The sequence below is a fragment of the Balaenoptera musculus genome, chromosome 3, assembly GCF_009873245.2.
Source record: "Balaenoptera musculus isolate JJ_BM4_2016_0621 chromosome 3, mBalMus1.pri.v3, whole genome shotgun sequence".
Taxonomy (NCBI): Eukaryota; Metazoa; Chordata; class Mammalia; order Artiodactyla; family Balaenopteridae; genus Balaenoptera; species Balaenoptera musculus.
The window spans coordinates 151,111,815-151,137,796 of NC_045787.1; the positions used below are offsets into that span (position 1 = coordinate 151,111,815).

At 45.2% G+C, this 25,982-nt stretch overlaps 1 protein-coding gene across 1 annotated transcript in view; it reads right to left on the bottom strand.

The window, feature by feature from the left end:
- The window catches only part of COL23A1 (collagen type XXIII alpha 1 chain), a 366,383-nt gene that overhangs the window by 49,872 nt on the left and 290,529 nt on the right, over positions 1-25,982 (bottom strand). The window contains exon 3 of the mRNA XM_036849338.1: positions 20,866-20,910. Within this exon, the coding sequence (XP_036705233.1) occupies positions 20,866-20,910 (45 nt within the window). The remainder of the gene's footprint in view (positions 1-20,865; positions 20,911-25,982) is intronic.

Consider the following 25,982-nt stretch of genomic DNA (forward strand, 5'->3'; position numbering starts at 1 on the left):
CGGCTTCCAAGATGACATGTCCTCCCACTTCCCTAGCTATTCAGCTGACTCAGTCTCCTCTCCCAGCCTCACATACCAAGGCTCCTCAGGGATCAAGTCTAAGCTTTCTTCTTTTCAGTTCCCTGCTCATCAGTCTCCTCTCTCCATCTTCTCCAAGGAGCTCTTCCATGCTCATGGCTACACTAGGTGGAAGTGTCCCAAATCTCCAGTCCTGACCATGCCTTGAGGCCCAGGCTCCCTTTTTGAGCTGCCTGCTTGATTTCCCCTTGAATAATCCCATGATTCCTCAAACAAGGATGCACAGTCACACTCACAATCCTCTGCCCACAAATGTGCTCCTCTCCAGCTCCTGGTCTCTGTGGATGGCATCCCCTCCTGACCAGCTAGTGAACGGGAAAATGAGGAGTCCCTCTCCACACGCTCTATTGGCACGTCCACTGTTTGTTGCTCTGGAGCCCATCCCCCCCTTGGGTCTCTCCCCAATACCACGACCTCATCCATGTTACCAGCATCTCCTGACTGTTGCAATAGCTTCTTCACTCATCACCCTCTTCACTCATCCCACAGACATTCACTGAGTGCCTACTGTTCTAAATGCTGTTCTAGGAAAGTGGGATACAGCAGTGAAAGTGACAAGCATCCCTGTCCCCTTCTAGTGAGAGGACAGCTGAGATACAATAAGCATAATAAACAGTACATCACCTGGAAGGCGATAGTGTCGTGGAAAGAGACAGGCAGCAGAGCAGGGTAAGGGGCGCTATTAGTGCTGGGAGGCAGATTGGGGGGGGCCTTGTAGGTGATTTGTAGGACTTTATCTTCTTTCTGAGGTGGGAGCCCTTGCAGGGTTTTGAGCAGAGATAATATGACCTGGTTTATGTTTTAAAAGGGTCATACCATGCGGGGCAGCTTATTGCAGTGATGTAGGGGAGAGGTGATGGTGGCTCGCAGCCAGTGGAAGCGGTGTAGGGGGTGGAGGTGGCTGAGTTCTGGATTGATTCTGCAGGTAGAGCCGAGAGGATTTCTCTAGACTGTGGAGTCTAAGAGACACGAGTCAAGGAAGATTTTGGCTTGAGCGACTGAAAGGATGTTGTTGCTATCAACAGAGGTGGGGAGACTGTAGGTTGGCAGGTTCGGCTGGAAGGATCAGGTGCTCAGCTGTGCACCCATGGCCCTCGGGGGCACTCCAACAGTTAGAAGGGGGTGGGAAAGAGAAGGAAGTCCTGGAAGCTGAGTGGAGGGCGTGCATCAAGGGGGATGGCATAATCCCCATGCTGATCAGTGCTGACGGTCACGTGAGGTGAGGACTGAGACCTGATGGCTGGACCTAGCAATGCAGAGGCCACAGACAGGAAGGGTGATAGGAGTGGACATCTGATGGGAAGGGGAGGGGAGGAATGTGGACAGTGAGAGCTTTCTAGGAGTTCTGCTGCAAAGGGGAGCAAAGATGGAGTAGTTGCTTTGGTGGCGTGGAGTCCAGAGAAGGGATTTCTTCAGGATGAGAGGCACAGCAGCATGTTTGCACAATGGGAGTCATCAGCAGGAAGCGGAAGACCCGATATGTTGGAGAAAGGGGGATTCCTGGAGTGATGTCCTTGAGGAGGCGAGAAGGACTGGCCCTGGCATAAGAGGTGGCATTGGCTGTGCTCAGGAGCCTGGATAGTCCGTCTGTGGCAATAAGCAGGGAGGTGGCGCATGCAGGTGTGTGGCCGTGCAGGTGGAGTTTGTGGAAGTTTTCTTCCAACTGCTCCAACTGTGCCAGTGAAGTAGGAACTGAGGCCGTCAGTCACAAGTGAGGTGTGAGAGGCCGAGGGTGTGACGGGCTTCTATGCGGATATCAAGATCCCTAGGAGTTCACCCAGAAGTGGTGTTGGAGAGAGGGCTGGAGTCCCAGGAGCTGAAACCCACTAGCAGTGAAAGGGATGTGCCTGGGATCAGAGATGGCTTCAAATATGCTGACCCAATGCTCTCCACTCTCCATTCAGAGGCTAGATGCAAATCTGATCATGGCACTCCCGTCCCGCCACTCCTCACTTTCCCATTGTTCTTAAGACAGAGGCTCAAATCCAAAGCCCCGTCTACGCTGTGATCTGCCCTTGCCCTTATACCTGAGCCCCTCGAACTGCTGGGATGAGAGCTGTTATTAATAGAGGGTGGTGGGCAGGCCGGTGGTTATCAGGACAAAGTCAAGTTAGATTCATACCTCCTCATGAACCAGGATAAATTCCAAGAGGATCAAAGATTTACATGCTTCAAAAAAATCATAAAAATCCTAGAGGAAAATGTGGGAAAATTCCTTTCTAACCATGGAGAGGGGCAAACTTTCCCAAGTACAGTTCATAATCTAGAAACTATGACATAAAGTCTGATCCAACCATACAAAAACAAAAATGTCTGCAAGGCAGAAAGCACTGTCAACAAAGTCAAAAGCCAGAGTGGAAACATATTTCTAACTCATGTCACAAAGGCTAGATACCTTGATATAAAAGTGCTCCTACAAATCAACTCTAAAAACATCAACAATCAAATAGAAAAATGGTCAAAAGATATGAATAAAGAGTACACAGAAAATACAGCCCTTTAGGATGCAAAACAAAAGGAAATCTTCATTCACAATAAAAGAAATGAAAATTAAAACTATAATCGTATCAGATTAGAAAGAGTGAAAAAAATCTGATGATTTATGTCAAGGGAAATGAGGACAGTCACCTCACACATTGGTTGAAAGGAAAAATTGGTACATTCTCTACAGAGAGTGATTTGGCAATACTAATTAAGATTTGAAATTTTTGTGCCAATTACTACAATGATCCTCCTAGAAATGTATTCCATAGATATATTAACAAATATATAAGATGACAGGTGTATAAGAATACTCATTGCAGAACTAATTGAGATGATAAAGACATTAGAAACAGTACAAGTGGAATTGCTTAAAAGAAAGGACGGGAGGCTTATCTAAATGGGATACTATGCAGCTGTGAAAAAGATTAAAGTAGTTCTGTATTTCTGACATGGAATAATCTCCCAGGCATATTGTTATATTTTTAAAAAGGCATGTCTTTTAATTGGCAGCCATTTGTGCTAAAAAAAATCGGTAGGCTTTTGTTTGTATAAACATGGAACATCTCTGGGTGTGGGGAGAAGAATGTGGTCATCAAGTTACTTCCGAGTAGGGGAACAGGATGGTGGGAGGACAGGAGTGGCAGGGGAGACTGACTTTTCACCATGGACTCTTGGATGCCATTGGATACACGTGTATAGCTACCAAGTCAGACAAGGCAATAAACTTCAACTTGAAAACAGCTGGAGTAAGCTCTGTGTTTTTGTCTGGTCCTTCAGCTTTTGCTGCCTTTCCTCACACTCACTTCCAAGCTCTCTCCAAGAAAGCTCAGACTGCGATTATCATTCTGAGGACCTGGGATCCTGAGAGTGGAGCCCGAGGCCTGGTGTGAGGTGCAGCTCAGGAGATGAAGGAGGAGCTACAAGAGTAACCATCACTCACTTAGGGCTCATCATGCACTGGGAACTCCACCATCAGCTTTCCCTAACCATCTCATTTAACCCCTGCTGCAACCTCACCAGCGCATTTTACAGATGAGGAAACTGAGGCTCAGAAAGGTTACCATGCTCAGGGTCACGTCCTGCTGAACCCAGGCACGACCCAGGCAGCTTGACTTTAAGCCTAACAAAGTGCAAACTATTTTGGCAGAAAGAGCTCTGACATTCACCGAGTGTCCCTTGAGGTCCCCGGGAGGGTGCGTGGCATGTCTGAGGTCACCTAGCTAGTGGGGAGCAGTTCAGGATGGAAGCAGCGCTGTGGGACCCCAAACCTTCCACCTTCCTCTGGTCCCCAGAGGGGTGGCCAGAGTGCGAATGGCAGCATTCCAGAGATTGATCCCATCACCGGTGGGACAGGACACATCTAGCCCATCTAAGAGATTCTAAAACACACCATGCCACCACCTCTCTTGAGCCCTGCTGGCACCATATCACCAGTCACCATCACTTAGCATTGGCACCATCATTACAGCCTCCTTCTTCTTGGCACCTCAACCCCACCAACCAGAGGGGCCTTTTAAAGATGCCCACTCCTTCCCAGGGCTTCCCATTTAAATGGAATAACATCCAGACTCTCAGGAGGCACAGCGCTCCCATGTGGCCCTGCTCCTTGCTCCATCAGCCTTGGCTAAGCACTGGGTCCCACTTGTCTCTCTCAGTTCCCCAAGGGGCCAGCCCTCTTCTGCCCCAGGACATTTACACCCCCCTTTGTGACTGCCTTCGTGACCGTGAAACTGAAGACACCTCCTCACCCTTCTCCCGCACTTGTTTCCATCACAGCTGGCTGCTATTTCCTTCCAAGCACATATCAGTCTTTACTCCTGAAATCCACTTATTTGTGTTTTGTTTATTGTCTGTCAGCCCCACCAGCAAGGCAGTTCCCTGAGAGCTGGGGCCCTTTGTGCCTGGCTTCCTGCTGTTTCCCCGAGGCCTAGAACAGGGCCTGGAAGGCACAAGCACTTCTTAAATTCACACTGAATGGACGAGAGGGGAGAAGGGCAGGAGTGCTGAGCCCTTGGTTTCTGGGAAATCGGTTCCATGACTCCCCAGGATACCCAAATCCAAGGATGCTCAAATCCCTTGTATAAAATGGTTATATTTGCATATAACCTATACAATACCCTGTATATTTTAAATCATTTCTAGATTACTTATAATACCTCACACAATGTAAATACTATGTAAATAGTTGCTGGTGCGCAGCAAATTCAAGTTTTGCTTTTCGGAACCTTCTGGAAATTAAAACAAAATTCTTATAGTGGTTGTTTGAATCCATGGATGTGGGACCTGCAAGTACAGAGGGCCGACTGTACAGGGTTTGTGCTGTGGCTGCCGGAAGCCTCTGGAAATGGACTCGTTGGCCAGCCAAGAGTGATGCATGGGATGGAGGGCTTGGCTCAGGTTGTCCAGGGGTTCCCTGCTTAGAAAGTAAGGCTGGCTTCAGGGCCTCCAGGAGGCCACGTGGTGGTCTGGCCATGGCCCGCCCCATCCTGCACATAGCTTTCAAGCATGTGTTCCAGGCACTGGCTGGATCTGCTGCCTCTGCTCTCAGGAATGTGCGAGCAATTAAATAAGAGCCAGATGACCTGGAAAATAAATAAAATGGGTCTGAGGGAGTAGGGGGTTCGATGATTCTGGATCTTCTTTAACTGAACTGATGTGGCCCGACAGGGACAGCATTTCCCAAACTGGGAGCCAATCCTCTCACACCTCAAGGTTCGGAGGGTGCATGAGCTGCTAGTTGACAGGTAAGCAGAAGTGGGTGGAGGGTCTGGGGCCTACAATGCCTACCTAGAGCTCTTAGTCCTTCTGGGGATGATCATTTCCTGAGTGTTTCCCAAAGGCTATATTCCTGGCAAAGCAAACTGGGAAGAATTCCCACAGCCTGGCTAGTGTGCGGCCCGCACTCTTGCAGCTGGGGGCTGGCCTTAGTGCCTGAGGCTGCTGGGGTCATTGTCCCTGCTCACAGCCCACACCTGCCCCTCTGGGCTCTGCCTGGACTCCTGACTCCACTCTGCCTGCTCCCTGCTCTTCCCAACAGGCCCTGGCTCAGATCCAGCCCTCTGCCTCTTCCCACTCAGCCAGCTTGGGTTACTGGCTCTTGACCCTTGGAAACCCACTCACCCATGAGGAAATGACCTTCAGCCATGTTTCTCTGGGGTTTCCCCAGTGGAGCAGAGTAGGCCAAGGCTTTTCAACTGAGTTTGCAGGTAGATGAAATGAGGCTTGGAGGTTGGCAAATCCAGAGCCAATACTGAGTCAGCGAGCCAGGCACTTAGGTCAGGCCTCAGGCCCTGGATTTAATCAGGCCGATACTGCCAGGGAGTGTTGAGGCCTTAGAACCTGGCTCTCCAGCTGATGAGCTCTAGACCTTGAGCAAGTGCCTGTTCTCTCTGACGCAAAGTCTGCTTCTGGGAAACGTGGGGAGTAACAATCCCTGCCTCTCTGGACTGCTACGAAGATTGAGTAAGATATTGTGTATATGTAAAGTGCCTGGGACAACGGTGGCACACAGGAGGCACCAAAACCCAATGCTGGCTGCAATTACAGCATAGCATTCTTTCTATTTCTCTGTTTCTAATGCACACACGCATTCTGTGCAGACACACACACACACATGCAGAAAGAAGAGAAACACAGATGGTGGCTTTCCATTGTTTGGCTTCATGTTGCCGAACAAACCCTGACTACACAACAGGTTTGAAGAGTCTCCTTTTGAAACGGCACCTCAGATGGGCCTCCAGCATTTTGGCTGTGATGACTCTCAGGTACAAGGCTGTATCCCTGGAATTCAGGGTCAAGTTGGCCAGCCTTGGCATGGAGGTTTGCTCTTGCAATCACCCGACTCAGACACTGCAGGGTAGACAGTGGTGCTGATTAGAAGCCTAAGTGAAAAGTAAACTCATTGGATTAAAAAAAAACCCAAAAAACTAGTTCTGTTGAGATGTAATTCACATACCATGAAATTCACTCTTTTAAAAGTATAAACTTCAATGATTTTTGGTATATCCACAGAATTGTGCAACCATCACCATTATGTAATTTTGTTTATCCTTCATTTTTGAAAGAGAGTTTTACTGGACATAAGATTCTAGGTTCTTTTAGTCCTTGACTAGGTCAGGTCATCCCACTGCTTCTGGCCTCCATTATTTCCGTGGGAAGTCAGCTGTTAATCTTATTGGGGTTCCCTTGTATGGATGAGTGATTTCTCTCTTGCTGCTTTCAAGATTCCTCTTTGTCTTTGACTTCAGCATTTTACTGTAATGTGTCTGGGTCTGTATCTCTTCATTTATCTTACTTATAGATCACTGAGCTTCTTGGATATGTAGCTTAATGTTTTCAGCAAATTTGGAAAGCTTTCATCCATTATTTCTTCAAAACTTTTTAATGCTCCCTTCTCTTTTCCTGTCCTTCTAGGACTCCCATTGTACGTATGTTAGTGTGCTTGAAGGTGTCCTACATTTCTCTGTGGCTCGGTTTGTTTTTCTTCATTCCATTTTTTCTGTGTTCTTTAGATTGCATACTCTCTATCCATCTATCTTCAAGTTCACTGCTGGTTCAACTCTATTGCTGAAACTCTCTAAGGAATTTTTATTTTGGTAAAGTCCAATTTATTTTTTTGTCACTGTGATTTAGGTGTCACATCTGAAAAACCATTGCTTAACCCAAGGTCATGAAGATGTGATGTTTTCTTATAAGGACTTACAATTTTACCTCTTACATTTAAGTCTATGATACATTTTGAGCTATTTTTTGTGTATCGTAGGAGGAAGGAGTCCAACTTCATTCTTTTGCACTTAGTAGCCCTACCACTATTGAATTGTCTTGGCATTCTTGTAAAAGAAATTTGATGGTAAAAGTAAGGATTTATTTCTGGAATCTCTATTCTATTCTGTTGATCTATTTGTCTATCTTTATTCCAGTACCATACTATCTTGATTACTGAAGCTTTGTATAAGTTTTAAAATTGGGAAGCGTGAGGCCTTTACCTTGGTTCTACTTTTTCAAGGTGTTTAGGCTATTCTGGATTCTTTGCATTTCCATATAAATTTGAGAACCAATTTGCAATTTCTAAAAAAAAAAAATCCAAGTGGGATTTTAATACAGATTGCATTGAAACTATAAATTAATTGGTGGAATATTGCCATATTAACATTGTATTGTCTTCCAATCCATGAATATGGATGTCTTACCATTCATTTAGATCTTCTTTAATTTCTTTCAACAATATTTTATAGTTTTCACTATACAAGTCTTACACTTAGTTTGTTAAATTTATCCCTATTTTATTATTTTCCAAGCTTTTATAAGTGAAACTGCTTTCTTAATTTCATTAAAAATTCTTCATTGCTAGTGTATAGAAATATGATTGATTTTTGTATATTGATTTTGTATCATGCAATCTTGCTAAACATCTTCATGACTTCCAATAAATTTTTTGTGGATTCTTTATGTAAGTAAATAAATAAATAGCATAATCCAAAAGACATTCAACATCATTAATTATTAGGGAAATGCAAATCAAAACCACAATGAGATATCACCTCACATCTATCAGAATGGCTACTATTAAAAAACAGAAAAAAAAAAGACAAGTGTTACTAAGGAAGTAAAGAAATTGGAAACTTTGTGCACTGTTTGTGGGTTTATTTCTGGGCTCTTGATTCTGTTCCATTGGTCTATGTGTCTGTTTATTACTATAGCCTTATTATACAGCTAGAAATTAGGAAGTATGATGCCTTCTGCTTTGTTCTTCTTTCTCAGGATTGCTTTGGCTATTTGGGGTTTTAAAAATCCATTTACATTTAATGTAATTGCTCAGAAGGTAGGATTTATGTGTGCCAATTTGGAATTTAATTTCTATATGTCATATCTTTTTTATTCCTCTATTACTCCATTACTCCTTCTTTTCTGTTAACTAGATCTTTTCTAGTGTAACATTAAAAATTTTTTTATTGGAGTATAGTTGATTTACACTGTTGTGTTTGTTAGTTTTAGGTGTACAGCAAAGTGAATCTGTTATACAAATACATATATCCACTCTTTTTTAGATTGTTTTCCTGTATAGGCCATTACAGGGTACTGAGTAGAGTTCCCTGTGCTATACAGTAGGTCTTTATTAGTTATCTATTTTATGTATAGTAGTGTGTATATGTCAATCCCAATCTTCCAATTTATCCCTCCCCCTGTAGTGTACCATTTTAATTCCTTATTTCTCTTATATTTTTTGGAGTTATTTTCTTAGTGGTTGCCCTGGGGTTTATAATTAGCATCTTAATTTAAAATAACCTGGTTTGGATTAATAGCAATTTACTTTCAGTTGTATACAAATACTTAGTTCCAATATAGCTCTGTTGTTATCTCTTCTTAGTACTATTATTTTCATAAATTACTGTTTTATACATTATAAGCCCATCAACACAGTTTTATCAATATTGCTCCATGCAATTGACTTTTAACTCAGAAGAGAGAAGAGTTACAAATAAATATACATTTTGGCCCTGAACCAAGATGGTGGAGAAGGACGTGTTCTCACTCCCTCTTGCGAGAACACCAGAATAACAACTAGCTGCTGGACAATCATTGACAGGAAGACACTGGAACTCACCAAAAAAGATACCCCACATCCAAAGACAAAGGAGAAGCCAAAATGAGATGGTAGGAGGGGCACAATCACAGTAAAACCAAATCCCATAAATGCTGGGTGGGTGACTCACAGACTGGAGAACACTGATACCACAGAAGTCCACCCACTGGAGTGAAGGTTCTGAGCCCCATGTCAGGCTTCTGAACCTGGGGGTCCAGCAACGGGAGGAGGAATTCCGAGAGAATCAGACTTGAAGGCTAGCGGGATTTGATTGCAGGACTTTGACAGGACTGGGGGAAACAGAAACTCCACTCTTGGAGGGCACACACAAAGTAGTGTGTGCATCGGTACCCAGGGGAAGGAGCAGTGACCCCAGGGGAGACTGAACCAGACCAACCTGCTATTGTTGGAGGGTCTCCTGCAGAGGCAGGGGGTGGCTGTGGCTCACTGTGAGGACAAGGACACTGGCAGCAGAGGTTCTGGGAAGTGCTCCTAGGCGTGAGCCCTCCCAGAGTCTGCCATTAGCCCCACCAAAGAGCCCAGGTAGGCTCCAGTGTTGGGTTGCCTCAGGCCAAACAACCAACAGGGAGGGAACACAGACTCACCCATCAGCAGTCAAGTGGATTAAAGTTTTACTGAGCTCTGTCCACCAGAGCAATAGCCAGCTCTATCCACCACCAGTCCCTCCCATCATGAAACTTGCACAAGCCTCTTAGATAGCCTCATCCACCAGAGGGCAGACAGCAGAAGCAAGAACTACAATCCTGCAGCCTGTGGAACAAAAACCACATTCACAGAAAGATAGACAAGATGAAAGGCAGAGGGCTATGTACCAGATGAAGGAACAAGATAAAACCCCAGAAAAAAAATTAATGAAGTGGAGATAGGGAACCTTCCAGAAAAAGAATTCAGAATAATGAAGTGAAGATGATCTAGGAGCTCAGAAAAAGAATGGAGGCAAAGATCGGAAAGATGCAAGAAATGTTTAACAAAGGCCTAGAAGAATTAAAGAATAAACAAACAGCGATGAACAATACAATAACTGAAATGAAAAATGTACTAGAAGGAACCAATAGCAGAATAACTGAGGCAGAAGAACGGATAAGTGACCTGGAAGACAGAATGGTGTAATTCACTGCTGTGGAACAGAATAAAGGAAAAAGAATGAAAAGAAATGAAGATAGCCTAAGAGACCTCTGGGACAACATTAAACGCAACAACATTCGCATTACAGGGGTCCCAGATGGAGAAGAGAGAGAGAAAGGACCAGAGAAAATATTTGAAGAGATTATAGTTGAAACCTTCCCTAACATGGGAAGGGAAATAGCCACACAAGTCCAGGAAGCACAGAGAGTCCCATACAGGATAAACCCAAGGAGAAACACGCTGAGACACATAGTAATCAAATTGGCAAAAATTTAAGACAAAGAAAAATTATTGAAGGCAGCAAGGGAAAAATGACAAATAACATACAAGGGAACTCCCATAAGGTTAACAGGTGATTTTTCAGCAGAAACTCTACAAGCCACTAGGGAGTGGCATGATATACTTAAAGTGATGAAAGGGAAGAAACTACAAACAAGATTACTCTACCCGGAAAGGATCTCATTCAGATTTGATGGAGAAATCAAAAGTTTTACAGACAAACAAAAGCTAAGAAAATTCAGCACCACCAAACCAGCTCTACAACAAACGCTAAAGGAACTTCTCTAGGTGGGAAACACAAGAGAAGAAAAGGACCTACAAAAACACACCCAAAACAATTAAGGAAATGGTCATAGGAACATACATATCGATAATTACCTTAAACGTGAATGGATTAAATGCTCCAACCAAAAGACTCAGGCTTGCTGAATGGATACAAAAACAAGACCCACCTACAAGAGACCCACTTCAGACCTAGGGACACATACAGACTGAAAGTGAGGGGATGGAAAAAGGTATTCCACACAAATGGAAATCAAAAGAAAGCTCGAGTAGCAATACTCGTATCAGATAAAATAGACTTTAAAATGAAGAATGTCACAAGAGACAAGAAAGGACACTACATAATGATCAAAGGATCAATCCAAGAAGAATATATAACAATTATAAACATATATGCACCCAACATAGGAGCACCTCAATACATAAGGCAACTGCTAACAGCTATAAAAGAGGAAATCAACAGTAACACAATAATAGTGGGGGACTTTAACACCTCACTTACACCAATGGACAGATCATCCAGAGTGAAAATAAATAAGGAAACAGAAACTTTAAATGACACAATAGACCAGATAGATTTAATTGATATTTATAGGACATGCCATCCAAAAACAGCAGATTACACTTTCTTCTCAAGTGTGCATGAAACATTCTCCAGGATAGATCACATCTTGGGTCACAAATCAAGCCTCAGTAAATTTAAGAAAATTGAAATCATAAACATCTTTTCTGACCACAACGTTATGAGATTAGAAATGAATTACAGGGAAAAAACGTAAAAAACACAAACACATGGAGGCTAAACAATACGTTACTAAATAACCAAGAGATCACTGAAGAAATCAAAGAGCAAATCAAAAAATACCTAGAGACAAATGACAATGAAAACACGACGATCCAAAACCTATGGGATGCAGCAAAAACAGCTCTAAGAGGGAAGTTTATAGCTATACAAGCCTACCTCAAGAAACAAGAAAAATCTCAAATAAACAATCTAACCTTACACCTAAAGGAACTAGAGAAAGAAGAACAAACAAAACCCAAAGTTAGCAGAAGGAAAGAAATCATAAAGATCAGAGCAGAAATAAATGAAATAGAAACAAAGAAAATAGCAAAGATCAATAAAACTAAAATCTGATTCTTTGTGAAGATAAACAAAATTGATAAACCATTAGCCAGACTCATCAAGAAAAAGAGGGAGAGGACTCAAATCAATAAAATTAGAAATGAAAAAGGAGAAGTTACAACAGACACCACAGAAATACAAAGCATCCTAAGAGACTACTACAAGCAACTCTATGCCAATAAAATGGACAACCTGAAAGAAATGGACACATTCTTAGAAAGGTATATCCTTCCAAGACTGAACCAGGAAGAAACAGAAAATATGAACAGACCAATCACAAGTAATGAAATTGAAACTGTGATTAAAAATCTTCCACCAAACAGAAGTCCAGGACCAGATGGCTTCACAGGTGAATTCTATCAAACATTTAGAGAAGAGCTAACACCCATCCTTCTCAAACTCTTCCAAAAAATTGCAGAGGAAGGAACACTCCAAAACTCATTCTATGAGGCCACTATCACCCTGATACCAAAACCACAAAAAGATACTACAAAAAACGAAAATTACAGACCAATATCACTGAGGAATATAGATGCAAAAATCGTCAACAAAATACTAGCAAACAGAATCCAACAACACATTAAAAGGATCATACACCATGATCAAGTGGGATTTATCCCAGGGATGCAAGGATTCTTCAATATACGCAAATCAATCAATGTGATACACCATATTAACAAATTGAAGAATAAAAAGCATATGATCATCTCAATCGATGCAGAAAAAGCTTTTGACAAAATTCAACACCCATTTATGATAAAAACTCTCCAGAAAGTGGGCATAGAGGGAACCTACCTCAACATAACAAAGGCCATATATGACAAACCCACAGTAAACATCATTCTCAATGGTGAAAAACTGAAAGCACTTCCTCTAAGATCAGGAACAAGACAAGGATGTCCACTCTCACCACTATTATTCAACACAGTTTTGGAAGTCCTAGCCACAGCAATCAGAAAAGAAAAAGAAATAAAAGGAATCCAAATTGGAAAACAAGAAGTAAAACTGTCACTGTTTGCAGATAACATGATACTATACATAGAGAATCCTAAAGATGCTACCAGAAAACTACTAGAGCTAATCAATAAATTTGGTAAATTTGCAGGATACAAAATTAATGCATAGAAATCTCTTGCATTCCTATACACTAAAGATGAAAAATCTGAAAGAGAAATTAAGGAAACACTCCCATTTACCATTGTAAGAAAAAGCATAAAATGCCTAGGAGTAAACCTACCTAGGGAGACAAAAGACCTGTATGCAGAAAACTATGACATTGATGAAAGAAATTAAAGATGATACCAACAGATGGAGAGATATGCCATGTTCTTGGATTGGAAGAATCAATATTGTGAAAATGACTGTACTACCCAAAGCAATCTACAGATTCAATGCAATCCTTATCAAATTACCAATGGCATTTTATACAGAACTAGAACAAAAAATCTTAAAATTTGTATGGAGACACAAAAGACCCAGAATAGCTAAAGCAGTCTTGAGGGAAAAAAACAGAGCTGGAGGAATCAGACTCCCTGACTTCAGACTATACTACAAAGCTACAGTAATCAAGACAGTATGGTACTGGCACAAAAACAGAAACGTAGATCAATGCAACAAGATAGAAAGCCCAGAGATAAACCCATGAACCTATGGTCAACTAATCTATGACAAAGGAGGCAAGGATATACAATGGAGAAAAGACAGTCTCTTCAATAAGTGGTGCTGGGAAAACTGGACAGCTACATGTAAAAGAATGAAATTAGAACACTCCCTAACACCATACACAAAAATAAACTCAAAATGGATTAGAGACCTAAATGTAAGACTGGACACTATAAAAGTCTTAGAGGAAAACATAGGAAGAACACTCTTTCACATACATCAAAGCAAGATCTTTTTTGATCCACCTCCTACAGTAATGGAAATAAAAACAAAAATAAACAAATGGGACCTAATGAAACTTCAAAGCTTTTGCACAGCAAAGGAAACCATAAACAAGACGAAAAGACAACCCTCAGAATGGGAGAAAATATTTGCAAATGAATCAACAGACAAAGGATTAATCTCCAAAATATATAAACGGCTCATGCAGCTCAATATTAAAAAACAAACAACCCAATCGAAAAATGGGCAGAAAACGTAAATAGTCATTTCTCCAAAGAAGACACACATATGGCCAAGAAGCATATGAAAAGCTGCTCAAGCCGCATAGCACAGGGAGATCAGCTCGGTGCTTTGTCACCACCTAGAGGGGTGGGATGGGGAGGGTGGGAGGGAGGGAGATGCAAGTGGGAAGAGATATGGGAACATATTGTATATGTATAACTGATTCACTTTGTTATAAAGCAGAAGCTAACACACCATTGTAAGGCAATTATACTTCAATAAAGATGTTCAACATCACTAATTATTAGAGAAATGCAAATCAAAACTACAATGAGGTTAGCACCTCACACCAGTTAGAATGGGCATCATCAGAAAGTCTACAAACAACAAATGCTGGAGAGATTGTGGAGAAAAGGGAACCCTCTTGCACTGTTGGTGGGAATGTAAATTGATACAGCCACTATGGAGAATAGTATGGAGGTTCCTTAAAAAACTAAAAATAGAATTACCATATGATCCAGCAATCCCACTACTGGGCATATACCCAGAGAAAACCATAATTCAAAAAGAAACATGCACCCCAATGTTCATTGCAGCACTATTTACAACAGCCAGGTCATGGAAGCAACCTAAATGCCCATCGACAGACAAATGGATAAAGAAGAAGTGGTACATATATACAATGGAATATTACTCAGCCATAAAAAGGAACAAAATTGGGTCATTTGTTGAGACGTGGATGGATCTAGAGATTGTCATATAGAGTGAAGTAAGTCAGAAAGAGAAAAACAAATATTGTATATTAACGCATGTATGTGGAACCTAGAAAAATGGTACAGATGAACCAGTTTGCAGGGCAGAAATTGAGACACAGATCTGTCTTAGAGAACAAACGTATGGACACCAACGGGGGGAAGCAGCGGGGGGTTGGGGATGGTGGTGTGATGAATTGGGTGATTGGGATTGACATGTATACACTGATGTGTGTAAAATTGATGTCTAATAAGAACCTGCTGTATAAAAAAAAAATTAAATTAAATTAAAAAAAATATACATTTTGGGACTTCCCTGTCTGTCCAGTGGTTAAGACTCCGTGCTTCCACTGCAGGGGGTGTGGGTTCGATCCCTGGTTGGGGACCTAAGCAAGGGTGCAGCCAAAAATTAAAAAAAGACATTTATACTGTCTTTCATATTTACCTGTGTAGTTACCTCACTGAAGCTCTTTATTTCTGTGTGTGGATTTAAATTACTGTGTAGTGCCCTTTAATTTCAGGCTGAAGGAGTCACTTCAGTATTTCTTGTAGAGCAGGATGCTAGCGATGAATTCTCTTCATTTTTGTTTACTTGGGCATGTCTTAATTTCTTCTTCACTTTTCAAGTATAGTTCTTCTGGCTATAGATATCTTCATTGACAGTTTTTCTTTTTTTCATCACTTTGAATATGTCATACCAACTGCCTTTTGGCTTTCATGGTGTGTGATGAGAAATCAGCTATTAATCTTATTGAGGATTCTTTTTCTGTGATGAGTCACTGTTCTTTTGCTGCTTTTAAGACTCTTTCTTCCGTGCGTGTCGAGAAGTGGGAGGATCCAGCTCTCGGCCATGGAAGGTGCCAAGGTCGGTGGTGAAGGGACCACCATGGTGTTTTTAAAAAAAAGATTCTTTCTTCATTTTTTTCCTTTTGGTAATGTGGCTATGATGTACTTAGATTTGGATCTCTTTGAGTTTGTTCTACTTGGAGTTTGTTGAGCTTCCTGGATGTGCAGATTAATGTTTTCTTCATATTTGGGAAGATTTTGGCCATTAATTCTTCATATATTCCTTCTGCCTCTTTCTCTCTCTTATCCCCTACTGAGGCCCCCATTATATAAATGTTGGCACACTTGATAGTGTCCCACAGATCTCTGTGATTCTGTTCATTTTTCTTCATTCTTTTTTTCTTTCTCTTCCTTAGACAGGATCATCTCAATTGGCCTGTCTTCAAGTTTGCTGATTCTTTCTTCTGCCAGTCCAAATCTACTGTTGAGCCCCTTTAGTGAATTTTTCATTTCAGTTATTGTACTTTACAGCTCCAGAATTTCTATTTGGTTTCTTTAAAAAATACTTTCAATCGTTTTATTGATAATCTCCATTTGGTGGCACATAATTCTTATGGTTTCCTTTAATTCTTTTTTTTTAAAAAATATTTTGGCTTGTTAGATTTTTTTAAAATTAATTTAATTAATTTATTTGGCTGTGTTGGGTCGTCGTTTCTGTGCGAGGGCTTTCTCTAGTTGTGGCAAGCGGGGGCCACTCTCCATCGCGGTGCGCAGGCCTCTCACTCTCATGGCCTCTCTTGTTGCGGAGCACAGGCTCCAGATGCGCAGGCTCAGTAGTTGTGGCTCACGGGCCTAGTTGCTCCGCGGCATGTGGGATCTTCCCAGACCAGGGCTCGAACCCGTGTCCCCTGCATTGGCAGGTGGATTCTCAACCACTGCATCACCAGGGAAGCCCCCCTTTAATTCTGTAGACATGGTTTCCTTTAGTTCTTTGAACATATGTATAATAGCCAATATAAAAATCTTTGTCTAGTAAGTTCATCTGGGCTTCCTCACTGACAGTTTTTATTGACTGCTTTTTTTCCTTTTTTTTTTTCACTGCCATACTTTCTTGTATCTTTGTGTGTCTTTGTTAAAAATTGGGCATCAAATAATCTAATATGGCTACTATGGAAACTAGATATCCCTCCCCCTTTCCAGGGTTTGTTGTTGTTGTTGTTTGTTCAGGGGCTTTTTTGAGCTAATTCTCTGAAATATGTACTCTTTGTCATGTGCAGCTACTGAATTCTCTTCTTGCTTTGCTTAATTGTCAGCTTAAGACAGAGGTTTTCTTTAATGCCTTGATCTGGTAAGTCCCCCATTCTGTTCTGAGGGGCTCTTTGTGTGTGTTGAGCATAACTTCAACACTCTATCAGGTTACAACTCTGCTTTTGCTTTACTTCTTGCTTGAGTGGAGACTCAAGGTCAGCCAGAGGTGAGAGACTGGGGCTCTCTTAGGTCTTTCCCTGCACAGGCACGCGTCTTCTAGATCCCCAGGTATGTGGGAGCATTTCAAAGCCCTTTTGGACAGCTCATCCCCTAGAGTTTCATTTAAGTTTTTGTGTCAGCTTCTTGTTTGCTCCAACTTGTATTGCCACCTCAGGCAGCTGCAAAGTTAAACAACTGCTGCTGAGTGTTTTGGCAAGCATCCTGGGGATAGGGCTTTTCCCAGTGAGTGAGCTCTGCATCAGGTCAAAAAAGATGAATTTTGTGTATGTGCTTTTCCAGGGAGCTAACAGACAGTGACAAGTTCAGAGAATGAGCATTTGGGGAGCTTCAAAGTTGTTCTGCCACCTCCAATGGCTGCTAGTTTTCACAGGTACTATGATTGTGAGGCTGTGATGGTTTTTAAGGCTACCATGGGGCTGGGGAGATGGGCAAATTAAAATGCTACAAACCTCTCTGTTCTCAGCAAGTTTCAGACCTTTTTCTTAAGTTAACATTTCTTAGGTTGTTACCAGATGTTAATTTCCAGGATTCTGAAAAGGTCAATTTCTCCTAGTGTTCTTGCTGCTTTTATGGAGGAGCAGATTTTCAGAAGTCCTATCTCTACCATCCCAGTAGTGCTTCTTCCACTGTATTTTTAGAAAGGGTTTCTTGGGGCCAGGGTGGATAAAAAACCCTGACACGAAAACTGCTGACCTAAGGCTGGCGGCTGCAGAGATTTGGTGAGTACCTCCTTTTGTCTCTGTAGGTTTAGCACAAGCATCAGCCAAGCAGGATTTGATTGTTTTCATCCTTGTCTCTTCCTGCTTCCTAAAAAGTCCCTCTTTCTCTCTCCCTCCTCCCTTCCCTCCCTCTTTCCCGTCAACAAGCATTTGTTGACCATATCTTTAGTGCCTGGGGGTCAAGCTCCTACTCTGAGGAGCCTGTGCTTTGGTGGAGAAGGACATGTTTGCAGAGCAGACCACCAGCACTGCAGGGAGTGCTGCGACTGAGGGAGGGATCTCGGGGGCTGGAGGAGCCAGGGTAGAGTGATGGATGCTCTTGGGGAAAGGGAAGTCTGGAAGGAGGAAAAATACTGTCTAAGTTCCCTAGAAAGAGAATACCAAGGGTAGTGCGTGGTTTCCCCAGCTGGGAAATAGGCCAGTGGGGAGATGAAAAATCCACTCCATTACAGTAGAGACACAAAAACAGTGTAGGATCTGTGAGGCATATTCCAGACAAAGGCTCCCACTGGGAGCTGGAGAGAACCCATCCCACAAGCGGGCAGGGTAGGCTCTGTCTGCAGGTCTGCAGCAGCAGCAAGAAGCCATCTCAGCCAGATATTGTCCCACCAGGCAAAAAGAGCCTTTCTCCCTGGGGTGAAGAAAAAGCCTGGTTTGTACAAGGGAAGGGCCCAAAGCCAAGAAGTGCATGTGTGTGAAACTATCTAGAAATAAACACGAGGCCCAGCCAAAGCTAATCAGAGAGGGACATCTGCTCTGTGCTACTCACACCATTCTGTGACAGGCAGAGAATCAGGACATTGCGTGGGAAAGGGCAGTGAAGGGGAGGAGGTGCTGCCCACCCCTTGCCCAGCAGCTGACCTTAGATGAGACACTTCTCCCCTTGGAGCCTCAGTTTCCTTATCTGCAAAATGGGGATAATAACATATTTTTATCTTTTGTAGAGCTCTGTGAGGATCACATGAGATGAAGGACTTGAAAGGACGCAGGGCAGTGTCAGGGGCCCAGTTAAGTCCTTGTCTTTCTTTGACTTTTAGATCGGTTGTAAATTGGAGTCATAATTCTAATGGGTTTTTGAGTAAGTTGAGTAATATTATACTTTGTCCTAAAAAAAGTCACTATGTATTCCTCATCTTCTTCCAAAAAGGACTTCAGGAGCTTACAATAAAAGGCAATAAAACCTTTTACGAGGGCAGAAATAAGAACTGAGTGATGAAGTGTGTATTTGGCCGATGGTGCAGGGAGGTGATTACACACAAAATCCATTGCAGTCAAACACAAAACAGTCCTCAGCTTCTGGAAGTCAAAGCAAACAGAGTTCCAGGAAAGGTGTTTCCTTCCAGTGAACTCTGGGGAGTTTATCTGGAGGGCTTCTATGTAGGGACCTAAATAGCGCAAGCATGCAGCAAAACGAGAGGACAAGAGGCCCGTGCCCAGTGTCAGGAAGAAGAGTCTGAGGTTCAGAGAGAACCTGCCCCGTTTCTCCCAGGCTCAATCTGCCTTTACCACCATGCTCTCCTTATGAATTTGCTTAGGGGCTGAGCACGTGTGCATTCATTCATTCATTCATTCATTCACTATTCTGTGTATTTCCATTCCCTGGAGCCCTCCTCTGCACCAGGCTCTTGGCTGGGTTGTGACAGCCCCAGCCAGAGGGATTAGATAAGCCTTTTGGAGGAGATGCTTGAGCTAGACGGAAAGGGACAAAGAATAGTGAACTTGGGGTAAGAGTCCAGGTATAGGAGGAGACATTCTGGGGGCGGGGAGGACATAAGAGTACAGGCTCAGAGTGGGGAGGGCCCCGGACATGCACAATGAGGCTGGAGGTAGGGACACGGGAGGAACACTGGTGAGACCTGCAGGAGGCCTGTGCTGATGAGGACAGTGCTGAGAACACTGAGGAGGAGACTGATGGGGATTTGGTGTGGGAGTGGGGAGGGAGGGATCAAGGATGATGCCCTGGTGTCTGCATAGGGAAGCAGGTGCTGGAGGTCCCCTCCCTGCAATGGGGAGCTGGAGGAAGCAGCTGGGGAAGTGCTGGGTTCATTGGGGCCAGGTCCAACCTCTGGGTCCAGAGGAGATGACTTGGCTGGAGGCAGGAAGGGGGGTGTTGTCATCAGCATTATGGGTGGGCGCCAGAGCCCACAGGGGTGGGAGAGAGAGAAGAGGCCAGGGCAGATCCATTTAAGAGGCAAGTGGGGCCCTACAGGAAAGGCATAAGAGAGGGGTCAGAGATGTGGGAGGAAACGCAGGCAAGAGTCAGAGGGGCACTCAGGGGAATGGCCAATGTGAGGCCCAGGAAGAGAGACAGCAACGCATTTGTGTCTGCTGGTATGGCCATCAGGTGGTCAGTGGTAACTCTGGCCAAAAGGATGTGAGTGGCTTGACAGTGAGAAGAGACTGGAGGGGCTGGGAGGAGTGGAAGGCAAGGCAGAGGAGATGGGAGTGGGGTAGGGGTGTGTAGCCTCTGAGAGAAGCTTCACTGTGAGTTGTGGGAAGGGTACACGCAGAGAGAGTGCATTTTGGGTGAAATGAAGATGGCAGGAGGGAGGCTGGCGGCGAGTACAGGTGAGTCTGCAGGTTGCATGGAAGGTATGGAAAGGATCTTCTCCTAGTGCCTCTGCCAAGGGAAGGACAGGCCATGTCAGGGGAGGGATGGGGACACACAGGGGAACCATCTTGTGTTGAGGGACCCACAGTAGCGAGTCCGGCAAAGACAAGAGGCCGTTTCAGAGTGGGAGACCAGGGATTAAAGTTTCTGAGGCTGTTAATGAGATTTGGGGGGTGGCCAAGGGCATAGAGGGGACCGTCACTGGAATTGTAACACTGGAATGGTGTCAAGAAGCCAAGAAAGGCAGCACTGGGCACTGCAGCTCTGGGGACAGTGGCTGGAATTGGAGGGGAGACAAAGACCTGGCCCAGGACCAAAAGTCCTGAGTTATGGGGTGGTGCGGGGATTGGCACCTCCAGCCAGGTCCCAGGTCAAGGGCAGGCTTCCAGGCCTAGGTTTAGTAACTAAGAAAACCTGGGACTCACCGGGATCGCCTCTTCTTCCAGGCTTGCCACGCCGTCCAGGGGGGCCTAGACAGGAAAACAAGGACGGACTCGTTAAGAAGGGAAGCCAGTGAGCTTGGGCACAGCCTGCCTGCTGCCAGCACCACTGCGTCACCACCCCCCAACCCACAACCGTAACAGCAGCCTGGGGGGCTGCGTGCTCACCACCTTGCTGGCTGGGGGAGGGGAGAGGAGTGGGGAGAAAGCTCCATCTCCTGCCCCTCCCTCCCCCCTGCTCCTCTGGATCCTTCCCTGTTGGCTGCATTCTCATCCCTCACTCATTCATTTAGTTATTCAATTATCTGTTCATTATTTCATTCCCAAGTCCTTTCCCATTCAAAAAGGTTTACTACCTAGAAACTCTTGAGGCAGAAGAGTTTGCCACTGAGAGACTTCAGACTTTCAAGAAAAATAAGGCTGAGGGTAGGAGTTATCTTACAAAAGCCCGGACAAATGCTTTTTTTTTTTTTTTTAAGAGTGAAGAGAAGGAGAGAATCCCAGCAGGAAACACATGGCTCCTCCAGCTGCGCGGTTTTAAGAGCCATCTTCTTCTTTTTTTTTTTTTTTTTAAATTTTATTTATTTATTTATGGCTGTGTTGGGTCTTCGTTTCTGTGCGAGGGATTTCTCTAGTTGTGGCGAGCGGGGGCCACTCTTCATCGCGGTGCGCGGGCCTCTCACTATCGCGGCCTCTCTTGTTGCCGAGCACAGGCTCCAGACGCGCAGGCTCAGCAATTGTGGCTCATGGGCCCAGCCGCTCCGCGGCATGTGGGATCCTCCCAGACCAGGGCTCGAACCCGTGTGCCCTGCATTAGCAGGCAGATTCTCAACCACTGCGCCACCAGGGAAGCCCCAAATGCTTTTTAATATTCACTAAAATAAAACAACAGAGACAACGCACCAATAAGGACACTATCATGGCATCTCAAATGTTTAAACTCAGTGGTAACAGGCTCTATCCTATCCATCTACTTCCTTCCTTTGCTCACTAGACCCTTTGGCACCTCCCTCCCCTTCCCCACAGCTCCAGGGAGCCGCTTATAAATTTCTTGTGATTTATTGCACATAATGTGCACTCCAATGCACATTCTTTCTGGTATCCAGTCTCATCCATACGTTTTTGCACTTTCTGAATCTGATGCAGATCATCCTGCCTCTGCCTTCTGCCCCTCGGCCCATGTCAGCCCCCGAGACCTGAGTGACTGTGATGTTGAAGAGGAAGAGGGCTCTGGGTCATGGAACCCAGAACCTGGCGGCAGCAGGGCCCAGAGCACAGCTCACCCGGCCTGGGAGTGGAGGTCTGTGGCCTCAGCCAGCACGCCCTCATCCCAGCACTGCTCCTGGAGCCCTGCTGCAAACCTCCCTGACGCTCCCTTGCCTTCCCCTCTCTGCCTCCGTTTTCACTCCCCATTAGTCTAACTACCCCTGATTCTTCCTCCTGTTTTCCTTCTCTGTGCAGAAGTTTTAAAGTTTGATGTAGTCCAATTTGTCTATTTTTGCTTTTGTTACCTTTTTGACCTTTGAGTTAATTTTAACCTTTTAACCTTTTGAGCTAATTTTTGTATATGGTATAAGGTAAGGGCCCAACTTCATTCTTTTGCATGTGGGTATCCAGTTTTCTCAACAGCATTTGTTGAAGAGACTATCTTTTCCCCGTTGTGTAGCCTTGGACCCTCTGTCTAAAATCATTTGACCATATAAGCGATGTACCCCTGAGTTCTGGGAGTAGAAATTCATGCCAGTTACATAGCCCTTGACTTTTCCCGAGACCAGACAGAGACCTTGAGTTTTATGCTGGAATGGCTCAGGGCTGTGTTGATTAGCGAGGCTAAGATTCTGGCACCCCCATAACAGACAATAGCTCCTCACACCAGTGTAACAGCTTATGAAGAGCCTCTAGGTCAGTGATCTCAGCCAAGGCCTGCAACACCTGCAGTGCATGGACAACTGCCTTCAATACCTCCATGTGCGTGTCTCACCAACATCTCAGACCCCTCACGGCTAAACATGCGTCCTGCTCTCCTCCCAGCTCCTTCATGGGGCTGACAGCACCTGGAAACCTCGTGAGGCTGGCCGGTGTTTGGCCCGTTCTATCCAGGCACATCTGTTTTCAGGTTGAGCGAGGGTGTGGGAAGAGGGACCCCAATGGCACACCCAGCATCATGCTCCTTTGGTTGTAGGAGAGAAGAGGCCCAGCTTTCACTCACAAGGTCCAGCAAACTGGTCCCTGGATTCTGTGCTCTCACCAGGCTATAAAAGGCCTGTGCTTGGCTCAGCAAGGTTGCTCACTCGCCCTGGGCCTCAGGCTGACGTATGGGACGTGGCAGGAAAGGGGCCCAAGAGTGGGAGAGTAAGCCAGGCTCTTCCTGGATCTGAAAGCTAAAGCAGCGCCATGGTTTTCTAATGGTCGTTACTGGGTACGACTGTAAAATTCTCCATCTGGGAAACTCAAGCCAGATGAAGACATTTACTGTCGCTGTGGTGGCTGAACTAATGGATTTTTCTGGGTGGATCTCCTGGGTGGCATGGTTAGGCAGAAGGCCCAATGAGGAAGATGCTAGCAAATGGGCGGAGTGGGTGGGGGGGTGCCTGGGGGCTGCTGAGTGCACAGGGCCTGTGGGGCTGTAGTCCTGGCAGGCTGGACAGGACTCCCAGCTGAAAGGGCCTAAGTAAAGAAGGAGACCGAGGCTTGTGAACTCTCTGCAGGCCAATTCAAACCAGATCCTGGAGGCCTCTGTGTGAACAGCTCACAAACTGACAACTGGTCAACCCACTCTTCTAAGATTCATACTCATTCAACTGTCTCCAAGATAATTCTATCGAGAGGCAACATGTCCAAACCCAAAATCATCTCCCAATTCTTCGTGTGCTCCCGACAGCGCTCTCTTCTCTCCTAGGTGTAGGTATGATCAGGGCCCACAGAGCCAAGCCAGAAACCACCTGGGAGCTGTTGGAGGCATCCTCCTGCCTCACACGTAACTGAGACCCCTTCCTCCTTGGCATCAGGCAAAGGCTGCCCCCACGCTCAGCCTCTTCCACCCACCCTTCCTGCTGTGACTCGTTTGTCCTCCTCCTAACAGAAGGTAGTCCACTGCAGTGTGCAGTCCGCATCTTGTGCAGCCTAAGGTCCCTCCTTACCATTTCTTGGCAATCTCTTTAAAAGACTGTCAAATCTAACAAGATCCATGGCTTCGAAGAGATGCAAGACTACCTAATTTGATGGGGAAAGCTGTTGAGATGAGGAATACTTTCTCTCCTTTCTCCCTACGGCAGGAGATGGAGGTGGTGAGGCCTGCCAGGCTTGATCAGATAGAGGTCCTGGGAGTGGGGGGTGCCAGAGCTGAGTCCCATGCTGACCACTAGGCTCCCCGTCTGCTACTTTTGCAAACAGAGAGGCCTTGCACACACGAGGCCTGGATTGTGGAACCTGTAGTGGGGAAGGCAGGAAGGATGGCCTTTCATGAGTTTCTAGATTGTCAGGTGCTGAGGGCCGGCCATGGGCAGCAGCCCTGGTTCAGCATCTACTAGGTGCCAGGCCAGCTACTCATCCAGCAAATATGAACTTGGAACCCTTTGTGCTCCAGGTCTCCTGTGGCTCATCCAAGGAGCTCATCTATTCCCTGCTCAGCCCTCTGAAGAAGATGCTGGTATGCCCTGTATAGAGGGGAACTCTGACGCTAAGTGAGGTGAAAAGATTTGCCTAAGGCCACGCAGCTGGCGCCTTGGGGAGCCCTTTGTCATCAGTCTGTGATTCTTAAGGTGCAAGGGCAGTTGTGCCAGATGTGTCGAAGCCCCAGGCAGGCAGCCTTGGCAATGGAAGGGGTGGCCACCCTGGGGCGAGCAGCAGGGCAGATGGGTTGTGGTTCTCTGGCATCTGGGCCAGGCCTGCAGCAGATTGATCTGGGCTCCCAGGGATAGCCGGGCCAGCTGGCTGCAGCTCAGATGTTCTCCGAACAAGCAAAACCAGGCTCCTGGCCCAGCAGTTTGCCTCAGAGCTTTCTGTTTCTTGGTTTTCTTCTGTTCCTTCCTTTCTACAGTGGCAGAATGTTTCCCACTGCTGGCACAGACTCAGACACTCAGGCTGCCCTGGAAGGCACCTGGGAGTCTGTCTTGATCGACCTGCTGATGTATAGATGGAGAAACTAAGGTCTTGCCCAAGGATGCTGCTGGAAAAACAGTCCTGGCTGGAGAGTCTCCAGGTGACGAAGACCAGCTCAGGCTGTTCTCACCTCTGTGTGACCCACACGGCTCTGGGTCAGGGGCTGGCAGCCATGGGGACGCTGGTACTTCACAGTGGGTGCTGCCATGGTGGCACCTGCAAAGCTTCCTTCCAGAGGTTTTGAGCTACAGACACCAACAGGTGATGCTGGTGCAGAAGGGGAAAAGACATGACTGAGAGGAAGCTGTTTAACCTGGAGCAAGTTAGTCAACCTCTCTGAGCTTTGGGTTCCCAATCCGTGAGGATAAAATTTTAGGGGTGATGGCAACTACACCTGCCTTGCAGAACTGTTAAACAGATGAGCTGGCAGCAGACACACCAGCTTGGGGGCACAAAAGAGGGGCCTATTTGGGACCCCAAGAAATAACTGGCTGCAGGGGCCTCTGGGCCATTAGAATCTGGGGACTTGATGTACATTGGTTGCGTGCTTCCCAAGGTGGGTGAAGCCTGAGACAGGGCAGCTATATTTCAGTATAGCTCAAGTATGGTATAGTGGGCAGGGTTTGAGTCCAGAGGCTGGCTAAGCCCTCAATTACACCCTGATCTTGAGCCCACAGGGGCAGGGACAGTCTGGAGCTTTTCCAGGTCCCTAATCATGGTCTGTCTGTGGACCTAGGGATCAGGATGCACGGGCTGAGTGGTCTGGGAATGAGATTTCTCAAAGAAATCCTGAGGTTTCAGGCATAGCGTGGGCTGGCGAGGGCTCCAGTTCGCTGCTAAATGACTCTGCTTGTGACAACCATCTGCACATCAGGTAACTCTAGGGAGGATGATGCTTTTCTCAAGCACTGTTCAAGGCCAGACAAACTGGAACCGTTTCTAACTGACAAAAATCTCATCTCTGGTTGGGCTGGAGCACTCATGTCACTGACCAACTCCAA